Source organism: Helicoverpa zea, chromosome 15, assembly GCF_022581195.2.
Source record: "Helicoverpa zea isolate HzStark_Cry1AcR chromosome 15, ilHelZeax1.1, whole genome shotgun sequence".
Classification (NCBI taxonomy): domain Eukaryota; kingdom Metazoa; phylum Arthropoda; class Insecta; order Lepidoptera; family Noctuidae; genus Helicoverpa; species Helicoverpa zea.
This window is the reverse complement of record NC_061466.1, coordinates 8,995,226-9,008,651: the sequence shown is the minus strand read 5'-3', so window position 1 is coordinate 9,008,651 and position 13,426 is coordinate 8,995,226. Positions and strand designations below refer to the sequence as shown.

At 40.9% G+C, this 13,426-nt stretch overlaps 1 protein-coding gene across 26 annotated transcripts in view; it reads right to left on the bottom strand.

Annotated features, from left to right (window-relative positions):
* Window positions 1–1,811: 1,811 nt before the first annotated feature.
* The window catches only part of LOC124636880 (tropomyosin-2), a 31,239-nt gene continuing 19,624 nt past the window's right edge, over window positions 1,812–13,426 (bottom strand). For 4 of the 26 annotated variants that reach the window (XM_047173115.1, XM_047173118.1, XM_047173103.1 and 1 more), the window contains 6 exons: window positions 12,646–12,763; window positions 11,737–11,807; window positions 9,085–9,160; window positions 8,671–8,733; window positions 6,397–6,466; window positions 1,812–2,088 (listed from right to left, as the gene is read on the bottom strand). In XM_047173115.1, the coding sequence (XP_047029071.1) occupies window positions 2,003–2,088; window positions 6,397–6,466; window positions 8,671–8,733; window positions 9,085–9,160; window positions 11,737–11,807; window positions 12,646–12,763 (484 nt within the window). In that variant the 3' untranslated portion in view covers window positions 1,812–2,002. Of the gene's footprint in view, window positions 2,089–4,342; window positions 5,578–6,396; window positions 6,467–7,314; window positions 7,378–8,219; window positions 8,283–8,670; window positions 8,734–9,084; window positions 9,161–10,351; window positions 11,096–11,736; window positions 11,808–12,645; window positions 12,764–13,426 lie in introns of those variants that run through there. The other 22 variants (XM_047173116.1, XM_047173104.1, XM_047173126.1 and 19 more) reach the window with 14 other exon arrangements.

The following is a 13,426-nucleotide window of genomic DNA, read 5'->3' as shown; positions in this document are numbered from 1 at the left end:
CCACCATTCCTATGATTGATAGTTTATCTCAAGACTGATTAATAACAGTAAGTTTATAACACGGAACTATGTAACTATTGCTTCCGGCATATTATGTAGTCTATAGTTCACAGCACGAGAAAATAAGCAATAGAATATTTTGAGACAATCCCTAGCAAATTAACAAAGATGAATCAACGGTATTTGGATTTTATATCAAGGAATAAATGGGTACTTTGAACATTAGGTAGTTTTAATGGACACTACTCTACATATTGTATAATTTTCAAAAATATTTATACAAATAGACATCTTGATAACAACGATAATTCTGGACATCTTAATTTTGAATCTTACAACTGTGTTAGGTACTTTTATACAAAAAAAAAACAAACAATGCTTTTCAAACTTGAACATTATTTTTATTTCTTTAGGATTCAATTTTGCTCGCTTCTAGTAAAGCAATGAGACTCCGAAATAAGAATTTGTGTCTTAGATGAAATAGTTAAACTTCTCATAGTATAAGTCTAAAGTAAGGCATTTAAAAAACAGTTCGCGGAAAATGTCAGACAATCCATCTCAGAATTCAATCCATTAGCAAGAAACACAGGCATACTTACACATCCTAACATATGTTAATATTTTCTTTGAACCTATACCTAAAGCATGTCTGCTGCCTAGTTCCTCATAGTAGAGTTAATTTACTTTCATCACAATCCACATAATTGCATCACCTACCTACATTGAAAGTTTGTAGGCTGTTCACAAATTTCCATTAAAAAGATATTGATTATGAAAAAAAGAGCCTAATCAAGCATTCCTATGATATCAAATGCATTCACATGGTGCCGCAAAATAAAACATACAAAATGAACTATCGTTGAAGTTATTTGTCCATTTCTCAACATGAGCTCTGTGCAAAGAATATTGAGTCTTATTATAAAGTACAATACATGAACACTCTTTGATTTTATATGAATAATTTATACTTTTAGGATTTTATGAACTTCATGTGTTGTTCTTTTATAATAGGCACGTTTTCGAAGCAACATCCACCGCTTGCGTCCGCGGTTCCCGCCTTTTCGCCGCAAGATGGCGGCGCGTGCAAACATGGCCGCCTCCACTTTAGTATCCTGAGAGATCAGCGAATGTCTGGTCCACTTCCTCTGCTATAGCCTTGTATTTACTGCGCTCTTCGACCACCTCGTCTGTTAGTAATGTTAGTTGGTTAGTTACACAGTGAAGTAATTATAATAAGTTAGTAATTAATCGTTATAGGTAACATTTACAATAATAACTTTAGGTAGGATACATATTTGGGAAAGTGAGACTTTTCCTAAGTATTTATAACCCTACATTCCCTCCCTGTGTAAGTTTGCTGTATAATCTGACGATGCATGCAACTTAAAAATGAAAAGCTTTCTAACTACAGTTGTGAATAAATTTTGCTACTTACCAAGAAAAGCGGTTTCAAGAAGCTTTATATACTGCAGTGATCTAAGGACTACTATCATGGTTATATGCAAGAAGTGTGTATCTATTTATAAAAGGCAAAATCCTAATTCCTGGGTTTTACAATTACAATACTTTTACAGTAGCAGGTACTGGTTTGTGGAAACACTGAGAAGTGTTTCAGAGATGAAAGTAAAGAGAAAGAACACACTTTTTACATAAAATTAATATCTGACTCTGAATTTTCATCTTTACGTTTCAGTTGCAGATTTGAATTAAGCATCTACACAATTCCTGAACTACTGTATTCTACGCATAAAGATCTGCAATTTATTTACAAGCCAGGTTGTATCTACAGGAAATAAAAATAAAACCAGAAATAAGTAATAAATTAATTTATTATATTACTCGAAAATAAATACCGCCATAAAGCTATGGATTTTAATACTTTAAATTAGGAGTATAAAATATAAAGTTAAATACATGTATTCGGATATTTTTTTGGCGGGAGATGGTAGCAGCCGCGTGGCGAACGGACCCGAACATTGCCGAACTATACCGAACGTGACATTTATTCCTTGAGGATGAGCTCCACGAAAGCGGTGTCCAGATCGTCTCCGATGTCCTTGTACTTCTCCTTCTCGGCGACAAGTTCGTCTGCGCATTGGACACACAATTACATCATTTGCCCAAACATATCAACATCAATAAATTGTATTTCAAAGTATTTAAAATCCTGCAACTCCTGAGATTCTATATATCTTTCCTAAGTCAAGTTGTAAGGAAAATTAGTTGCGTAATGGCGGTTACAGACGGTGCGACGTGTTGTATGGTCCGACTCGCAACTATGGCTGTGCTGGGCACAAGCGCATTCTCTCAAAGCCTCATGCTCAATGGTGGTCTATGTCTCAGTTTCTGTGCGCAGATACAGCTGACTGATGTTAAAACATGATTAGCCGAAGCTACTCTATCTCTTTGCAACTTATCCGTCTGTAAGCGCTACTAATAGCGGCGCAGTGGTAGTAATAAAAAAGATATGCTTACATGTTTAGATCCATGTTATTCTGAAGCCATGCGTCGGTCTCGCTGGGTTATATTTTAAGCTTTTTTGTTTTGCGTCCAATATGGAAGGTCCAGTATGTCGAAGTTTAGCATGCAAACTCAGTTAGAAAGCATCTTTGTTGTAATTTGTGTTATATTTTAATGATTGACTAGAATATGAAGGCGCGGTGGACGTGTAACGTAAATGCAAGTCGCGAGCGAGTGCGGGCGTCAGTGGCAGCACGTGCAGCGCTCGCAGGCGCGCGAGGGCGGCACGGCGGCCGTGCGCAGCCCCAGGTCGTCGAACGCGCAGTCCAGCTCGCCGCCGATCTCGTGGAACACCTCCTTGCTGGCGATCAGATCGTCTGCGGACACCGGCGCGGTCACTCGTATCGGCTCCACAGCCGTTAGTTGCCAAACGCACACGCATGCATACGCGAGGCCCGCGGGGGCACGACGGGGGACAGAAATTCCATCAGCTATAGTTTCAGACGTTTATTGTCAACATAAAAAATAATCTCCGGGGGGACGTCGCACTATAATTCCACCGGGACCACGACCCGGATCGCGGTTCACAGAGTAATAGAAAGTCCGATATCAACGAGCAAAGGGTCGTGTTTAAGAGGGCGGCGCGGCTTCGGCCGGGGCGGCTTCTGCGGGTGGTGCGGCCGGGGCGGGCTCCGCGGGCGCGGCCGCGGGTGCTGGCGCGGCTTCAGCTGGAGCCGGCGCCGCCTCCGCCGGGGCGGCAGCGGGGGCGGGCTCGGCGGCGGGCGCGGGCGCGGGCGCGGCGGCGGCGGCGGCGTCGGCAGCCGGCGCTGCAGCCGAAGCCCCTTCTGCTGGGGGTGCAGCCGGAGCACCTTCCACGGGAGGTGCTCCGGCTGGAGCACCTTCCGCGGGAGGCGCTGGAGCCGGGGCGCCCTCAGCGGGAGGAGCAGGCGCAGCACCCTCGGCGGGCGGCGCCGCTCCTTCCGCTGGGGGAGCAGCCGGAGCAGCACCATCGGCAGGAGGCGCAGCTCCCTCTGCAGGGGGAGCGGCACCGTCGGCTGGGGGAGCAGCTGCGGGTGCTCCTTCAGCCGGCGGCGCAGCTCCTTCGGCGGGAGGAGCCGCACCTTCTGCAGGCGGGGCTGCACCTTCGGCAGGTGGTGCTGCACCCTCAGCAGGAGGGGCTGCGCCTTCAGCCGGTGGAGCTGCCCCATCAGCCGGCGGAGCCGCACCTTCAGCCGGGGGAGCGGCACCGTCTGCTGGGGGAGCAGCCGGGGCTCCGTCGGCGGGAGGCGCAGCACCATCGGCGGGTGGGGCGGCGCCCTCGGGCGGCGGGGCGGCGGCGTCTGGCGCGGGCGCGGGCTCCTTGGGCGGCGAGGGCTCCTTGGGCGGCGGCGCGGGATGCAGACGCTCGTACTCCTTGCGCGCGGCCTCCTTGGCGGCGGCGATCTGGCGGTAGTTGGGGTCGACGCCGGGGATGAGCTCCACGAAGGAGTCGTCGATGTCGTAGCCGATATCGTTGTACCTCTCGATCTCGTTGATGAGGTCATCTGCGTCAGGCGGCGCGGTGAGTGGCGCATGCGCGGTAAGGCGGCGGTTAGCACGGCGCTACTCTACGGGGACGTGCAGGGTACACATGCCCCGTGGTATGTACCATGTATGGTATGTACAATGCTTCGTGCTCCGCTCGCGACCGAGCTCTTCTTCGTTTTGTGCGAATAATTTTGGTTCAACCCCGAACTTCCCGAAGTGATAACAATTCAATGATGATGATGATGACTTTATATTACAGTAATGATCGACGTTATAGCTGATAGAATCGTCGTCGGGGAGTTAGTCGAAAGGAAACCACAGGGGTGCACACGAGTTAGTAAAAAAACACAACGGGTTAAAAATAATAATATATATTCATAAACACTTTTATTAGAATACTCTTAAAAATCATTAAATTATTTTTCACGAACTTATCTATCAATTAATTCATCGATAACATTAAAAAAGACGGACTCCCTAGGTTAGTGTATCGTTCGGTCTGCGGTAGTGTACCGTATTGCCAGCGCTCGGCGGCGCTCGGGCATGTTCGGCTGCGCTCGGACGCAGTACATGCCTCGTATTACTACTCGGAATAGTCGCCATTTATTCATCGATTAATTTAAATAAATAACAACAAACTCAATTATGACACGAGAAAATCATCTTTCAAACAATAGAATATCAATTATTTCCAATTTAGCAAGAATATTCCTATAAATATCATTATTTATTGTATTACCGTCACTCTTGAATAAAAATATCTAATCTCTTCACTAACATTAAGTAAATTAAGTTCATAATAAATTGCAAACAGTGCATATGAAAAATATAGCATACGACGTATTTGTATGCACTATCCCCTCGAGTGAAATATCAAAATTATCGAAAACTGAATACAGCGACTAATTTGTTCTACAAATACATAGACAGTTTAAATATTGTACAAAAACTATGTGCATCTTTATAAATAATGCTAAATGTCTTTTTAAGTTGATTGTAAAATGCGTTACATTTTTGGACCCCTTTTGGAATGTCGATATTATCATTTATACCTTACGCTAAGAGTACTAGAAAGCGATTACTGCATACGTCATATAAATATCGATCATTGACATAACAGGCACGCTCGTAAAGTAATGACTATAAAACAAATTACGTTTCAACTATACGGACATAAATATTAGTAATTTGTGGATGAAAATAATAAAAAAATTGCACATGGCAGTGCTTTCGTAGCGAACACTCGATTTTGAAGTTACATTAAAAAGCGGCTGGCAATTATTCTAAAACTAATAACGTCTAGGCGCCCGCGCCGATCACTTGGCGTGGTTACGGAATGAAAGAAGTTCACTAATATGTCAATTAAATAAAAACTTCTTAAGTTAGGTCACTGCACACAGCCTAAGTTGGTTACCGATTGATTATTATTTTCGCGGTGGCAACAGTATTGTATTGCGCGTGAGTGAGTGGTATCGCGAGCGGCCGGCGCGGGCGCGGCGGGAGGTGTTCACATGTTCTGAATGTCGTGCAGCGTGGCCTCCATTTCCTCCTGCAGGAGTTTGCTCTTTTCGCGCTCGGCCACCAGATCGTCTGCAAGGCGACGCGGCCACGGTCAGTCAGGCACACAACAAACAACCGCTTGATCCCAACATCAACTGTGACCACTGATGCTCAAAATTAAAAAATCACTACAGCATCGACGATGTTGACGGTGAAACCAAACAGCACAGGCAAAAACAACATCAATAAAAAACCATGCCAAAATTACAGAAAAAAAAAAACACATTTAAGGTTCGAGCAGTCTAGTAAGGAGACATTTAAAAAATCATGCTAACAAAAAATATGACAGAATTGAATTTGAATCACGACTGCCGAAAATGGGAAAAGAAACCAGTACATCAGATGATTTTTGGCAAAATAATGCAGTCGTGAATTTAATAAAATCAATTCTGTGAGCATTAAAAATAAACTCTAACACAGTTACTATGAAATTAAGATAAAAATAAGCTTAAGATTGTAGCAGAAATGATAGAAAAAAAGCTTTCAAATCTATTGTACAGCGTTTTAACTCGTTAAGCCAGATCTAATGACGGCTGAAATGGTATAATTAAGTGCGTAATGTTCAAAGCTTTGTTATTTCCAAACGTGTTATTTTAACTTGACTTGTGAAATATTTTAACTTAACCAAACTGCTGTACGCTGTATATTCTGTAATATATCTGGAGTCCCTTGAAAACTTGAAAACTAGCATCAATAAAATGTAATAGAAAAATTGGTAATTTTGGCTTCTTATTATAAAAAATATGGTAGTAGCTACATATCTCATTGTTCCTATAATATAATCCTTTGAAAAAACATTTTGTAATTTTTTGTATAAGATCTCTTTGGATATAATAAATGATAGATTACCTTCAAGCCTGTCGACCTCCTTCTGTAGTTTCTGCACGGAGCGCTCGGCGAACTCAGCGCGCGCCTCAGCCTGTAATCATTTTGAAAACATTTTAACTTCTGATCTTGAAGGAAACAGCCTATTTTCTGTATAATATATTTTCCAATTATTTTCTCATCTTTTTGATTATTTTATATGTTTATTCTTTCATATTATTTTCGTAAGTCAGTCAATAAATATCTTTCAACAAAAATGTATCTTAAAATGTTCTCTCAGAAAATAGACTGTTTTACAAAAAGTACACATGCAATGATTTTAATTCCATCAAAAATTTAGTTACTTATTTTTTTTTTTTCAAAACTTTTAAATTTAAATCAAAACAATATTTACAATTTAGTAGTAATAAAAAAATCAAACTATATTAAAAACAATAAAAGCTTGACAACCAGCATGCATTTTACCTTTACCGAAAGCGGCTAAGTGCTGAGTGGTGGAACTACAACACTAGATACCAAATACCATTTTACCCAAACTATAGAGATGATCGTGAAAATATACATATAACATTACACACAAGTTGCCCTGGTCGTCCGTATATCGTAAAGAAACATATTTCCGTGACTTTAAACTTGGATAAAACCATGTGTATAAATAAGTAGCAAATAATAGAAGTGTGACTAATATTAATCTGAATTGATAAAGTTATTCTTTCGATGTGAGTAATGTGTGCTTACACAATCACCTTTATTTGTGTAACACGCCATATTTTGAGTCATATTTTGCCTTCTTTTTTTTATTTTGCACGAAGTTCTATTTTTGAATTTGGCAATTCATGTACAAATTTCGGATGTCATTTTTTTTTTCTTCAACTTTTTGAATTTGGAATATAATTTCGTGGTAATGGACGACCAAAGCCCCCTGCATCGAGCACAACTTACTTGCGATAGTTTCTGCGAGAGGCTGTGGATCTTATCCTCGACGTGCTCGCGAGACGCCATTGCCTAGCCACACAGGACGGATTACTAACGGCAAGCCACCGACATGCCGCCGCCATGTTGTGACTGTACACTTACTAATATGGACAGAGAATGCAAACGCAGGAACGATAAAATGCCTCAACTTTTGATTTTGAACGCGGCGTGGCTTTGTAATACCAAAAAGGGTCGTCGTGGTGAAATGAGATATCCTTACTTGGATGAACGTTTTAAATGCAAATTGAGACAGAGAAAAATGATGCAATTCATTTACTTATTTGCATCAGAATTTTATGAATTTTATTACTGGCTAATAAAAATCTACGATATAAAAAAAGGAATACAGAATGATATTCTAGATAAGATTAAGAACCTATAATAGTGAAATAGGAGGAACATACAATGAATAGAGGACATGTTTCAAAGAAACAAAGCAGGGATAAACTTAGCATAAATTCCCATCACAATTTACAATATACAACCCCAAACTAACAAAGCGTACAATCACAACACAGGCATAGTTCTTACAGCTAGATGTAGAAGTAATTATTACACAGGTACAGATATAAGAGAAAGACTTATAGATAAATACATAGATGAAGCACCAACCGCCGTCAGCCACTCGACACTAGGACCTACACCAACGAACGTAGCCTTTACGAAGCTGAGCCTTGAACTTACAGAAAATGTCAACAGTGAGAACATAAATGATTTATAATCTTAAGTCTATGATGATAAAGTTGACATTACTGTAATTCATGGTACAGCGTACGCGTACTATCCCAAAACACTGAATGGCAATGAACATGAAACGAAACTACAACCGAAACCGTCTATCTACGTAATCCTCGGTCCGGCCGTCCTTTTACCTCTTTCAGTTGAGCGTCCAGCACTTTTACTTGACCCTCGTATGTCTCTTCCCTTTGCGTAGCCTGCGATTATTATATGTTAACGAAAAAACACAAAACAGCGAAAACTGAGTCATGCGGTATCGCGCAGTGTTGGATATATCTTCACAACACTGCACGATACTATAGTAAAACGGATAAAAAGTACGCTAAAACTATATTACAGCGACATAACTGTTAAAGAAAGAAAAAAAAAACATTCAATGCAAACAAGAGGGAAAAATCAAAATGAAAACTGAACACGAGTTACAGACGCACTACACTCCAAATCCTATTTACCATCACCAAAGTCGAAAGACTGGTATATTAAATGGTAAATCAGACAGAGAGGCTATACTAATGTGCGGCAGAATGCAGTTAGGCAAGCTAACGTAAACTCTCGCATTATGAACAGTTCTCGTTCGAATCACACCTCCTTTAGGCGGGTGGTGAGGGTTTTGATCTGATTTTTGTACTCCTCTTCGCGTTGGTTGGCCTGTATAGAACGTCAGTTGGTTACTCTTGGCGTATTTTATCGTGGGTTAACGTATCATTCATCACCTCATTCTGTTCGTTCATTTGCATCACACATACAATTAGCCTTTACTTGGAAGTGTTGCTTCGTCGTAGCCTTATTCATTAAGTGGGTTCAAAGACAATATGGGGGACTTACTGCGATACTCTCAAGGGAATACAAAGGTTGGTGCATCATTGGACTCATTCTTAAAATAATTTTATATTTGCTATCTATTAATGTTGATTTTGATGTCTTCATTTGGACTGAATTCCTAGCTACATGTTGTCCTAGCCTAAATATATGGGAGTATATAAAAAGACAGATGTATACCTTCTCCTCGGAGACTTCCAGGGACTTCAGGTTGTTACCAACGACACGGAGTTCCTCCTCAAGCTCGACGATTTTGCTGAGGAACAGAAAAAGAGAACAATCAACTTCTACTGTAATCAAAAATCTAAAATTTGAATCCTTTCAAAATCCATCTGAATCTATGCAAGTTATACTGAATATTTGTAACGTAAGGTACGGTATGTTCTAATGAAGCAAAGTACTTCTATTTTTTTAATATACCAACAAGGACATTTACATTTAACTATTTGCTCTATTTAACAAGTAATTTTAACAGCTTCCAATCAATATCAATTAACTGGCAGCCACTTGATCAGTGACCGACATATTTGACAATTTATGTAAATGTCGACTTACAAACTACATTATCTAGGTGCTTTAATTTTGAAAAAGCGTGCTTGTTAAGAGTTAATTTTATGAATATTTGTCATCTGTATAATTGCTTAAATTTTCTAATAGTAATTATTTATATTTTTGCAGCTATTTAGAAAAATCAAGCAACTATCAAACGACACAATCATGCAACATTGCTGATACGATGATTTTGATTCTAACGTAATTTTAAATCACAAATCTAAAGTGGGCAACCTTGGCTAGATATAGGTAATTATCATCGGCTCAGCAACTTTCGATACGTATGTACACTTTATCGAATGTATCAGTGAAAATAATGCACATAGAGATAACAGTTCAATTTGCAATTTAATTACTTGAAGCCAATGCTTTCTCGTTTTCACTGACACGTACTGTATGTTCAAGATCTTGTGCATCGTTTTCGTAAAATTCTTTAATTAATTCAACAATATCGTGTGGATCAGTCTTACTGTCCGTTCTTTAACCGTTTTCAGATCTACACTTGTTCAGAGAAAGTCTGACAATAGAAATGCTTTTTACTATTATTGTAATTGTTTTTGGAACTGGAACTCCATCAAAAACAAGAGTGGACCTGTAGGTGTTAGCTAGATTTTCGAAGAGTCTTCGTGTTTCTTCTGCGTGTTAAAGTACTCGTATATTCGGCTCCCGTTTTGAAAATCCTTTATCTATAATGTCGTTGCTCTTTACACCAGAAGCCGAATATACGGTAGCACCCAGCGGGAAGTACAATACGTGCGACGTATCTTTGCAGGCCTGAAGTAAATTACATAATGACTTTCCATATACGAAGACAATCAGGTAACATCAGACTGGTGCAAGATACGTCGTCCGCATGGTGATGTGGTTCCTCCATGGGTGTTGAAGCGGTACTCACCAGTCGCTCTGCTCGGCGCGCTCCTCGGCCCGCTCGAGGTCCTGCTCCATCAGCACTAACTTGCGCGCCACCTACCAGCCGAGCGTTAGTACACGCCAACGCACACACACACAATACTAAGCTACGAGCCGGGCACCGCTCTCGACGCGCTTCGCAGTGCAGTGCATTACATACAAGTGTCCAACTTTGTATCAACGTTTGTGTTTCTAATGCAGAATAGTGGGAGTGCTATAAGTTTGACTCAAATGTTTTAAACAAGTTACTTTATGAATTTACAACAAATCACTAAATGACAAGTAGAAAGTACTAGAAAATGTAACCTTACTACCAGTGTCGACCGAGCTCTTTCGAGACTCGCCCTTTATGTAAATGGACTTTCGTCCGTAGCAGGTGTGCACGTATTTATCGTGTGCAGACATTTGTAAGTTAAGTGCAGAAATGAATATCCTGGTGATGTCCTGCGGTAAAAGCAAAGCAGTGGTACTTGAGCGAAAACACAAACAACAAAGTCAGAAAGGTTCACACAAAGCAGGGGGAGTCGAGAGCGGTGTCAGAACTCACATAATTAAAAAATAAACGAGGGTTGTCCCAAAACATTTAGTTCTAAATATTACTTTTTTCAATAAAACATGATTAATTATCTAAGTGCTATCTAGTGTATTATCGTATTCGTTAGGTGATGTGTGCGCTTGCATATGTGCGGCACGCATACGGCCAGTAATTCTGGTGTAATGCGGTGCATATCTGAAAACGAAAATTGCCCTATACCACACATATTTCCTGACATCCTAACCTATAGCCACGTTTAAGTAATACACACACTGAAGACAGAAGTTTAGTCGACACATGGACATGATAGTTAAACATTTGCATAAGAAATATCCATGAAATGGGGCAACCCTTGTTTTAGTTGATAGAGAACAGCGACGCTCGAGTGCGACGTCGAGGGTCACTGATCTGCACCGTGTCCTTATAATTAAGCAGTGCTGCCGGTTCAATCAGCACGCGAGCCGGCACCACCGTATTAATGTCATGACAATGCAAATTAATTTAATGTCCTGTTGAACAGCTTCCGTCTGGAACGCGACCTAGAATGGGGCATGCAATAAGAATAACAGTGAGGGCCGATGTTAGAATTACCTATGTAGGTAAATCGGGTTACTGTGCAGGATGTTAAGAATGCAAATGAACAACCATGCAGAACGGAGGCGAAAACTTGCAAAACAACGCGTCGGAACCACGGCGCTAACGGCCAGTATCGCGTGACACGCCCAAATAACAATGTGCGCTAAGACGCGACCAAACTAAACTACTCTATGTCATTGTTATTTGGGCGTTCGTCAGCCGCGGCAGTGGCTCGTTAACGCTTTGGATTGGAAACCTACGATTCGCCGGACTCAGCACGCTCCTCCGCGCGCTCCAAGTCAGCCTCAACCATGGCCAGCTTACGAGCAACCTGGAGATACCATACTACGTTAAACAACCAATAATCACAGCTTTATTGACGGCAACACACATGTATGTCATTCGTTAAGGTTTAATGTCTGTCACGGCGTACTCTTGAGCAAGTACACCGCTCGTATATGGAAGTAATGCTTATGTAAGAACATGTGCGACGAAGGAGGCTAGTGCACCATATATGGCGAACTGAGCAAGATCAGGCGCGATACGATTCCTTGTTGGGACGCTGACTTTTACGACTGCCTTCACTTCAGCATGCAGGGTCATATGTCAGGGGAATTAGGACGTATTATCGGCTTGCTAACCATCTGGCATCCAGCCGATGACTAGTTCTTCAAAACACATCGTAGATGGATAGCAGTATCTAATCATGATGCGATAATACGTCGGTCGCTTTCGAGAATAATCGCTCTGTATTTCGTGAGTATTTGCTCAATGACGTAAGAAACACGAAGTCAAGCTCACACGAGTTAATTTGCAGGGTTTGGTTAATATCACTTCGAAATTCACACTTCAATGTTTAGTAGGGAAGATTTTGAATTTAATAAAGGTTCATTGTGGAATTTTATGTTTAAAAACATCAATGGAGTTAATTTGGAAAAAAACAACATCAGTTATTAGGGAAACAAATTCAACACGGGAAACACGGCTTGTTCATTAAGAACTAAAACATCTTTCAAGTAAACACTGGGACACACTGTCCGTAAATGGAAAAATGGCGATGTGATTATTCAAGTCGATGCAACATATGGCATCTGTATGAAATATTCATTACATGCGTATTGCAAGCAAGACAAGCCAAACCAAACGACATCTAAATCCCATATAAAGACCTCATCGTATTTCTTGTCGGCTTCCTCGGCGAGGAACCTGGCTTCCTTGAGCTGGTTCTCGAGGGCGTCCATACGCTCTTCATCGGCCAACGACCTGTTCTCGAGGACCTTACGGGCGCTGGACCACAAACACAACTTTAGTACATGATCGAATGCCATCTGTGGGGGCGTTGTCAAGGGTAACCCATTTGTTAGAAGACATGCAATAAACGAACACGCTAGAGGAACATATAAAGCGACAAACAACCAGGAGCCGGACTGCTGAAATATAAAGTGAACCGAGCAATAGTGATATCATCGCTGTACGCGATCTCTTAGTTTATTGCCCGTTTCAATATACAAGCAAATGAAAACCCGTGGCTAGATTTTAATTTGCTTTTAAATGTGAACGTAACTATGCATTCCGAATATAACAGTCTAGCTAGTCTTTATAGACTTGATACGGCATTCTGATTGCATCAAAGTGAAAGAGGATTCTTATTGGGCTTAAGTTTTCAACTTATGTGTTACGTCGATTTATGACATTTACCGCTGCCCGAATTTCGTGTTCTGCAATATTCGGAATAATTAACATTTAAAAACCAGATAATCTAGATTTCATACATCGTAGACTAATGAACTTTATGTTTTATATAATAATATGAATAAACTGCAACACTAGATTATCAGATTTGAGAATGGCATAAATCTAATGCAGTTCGTGTTATTACTAATATTCTTATCAACGTGACACCAAAACTCTTCAATTTATTTACAAAAGGTTTATTATAAATCGATTTGG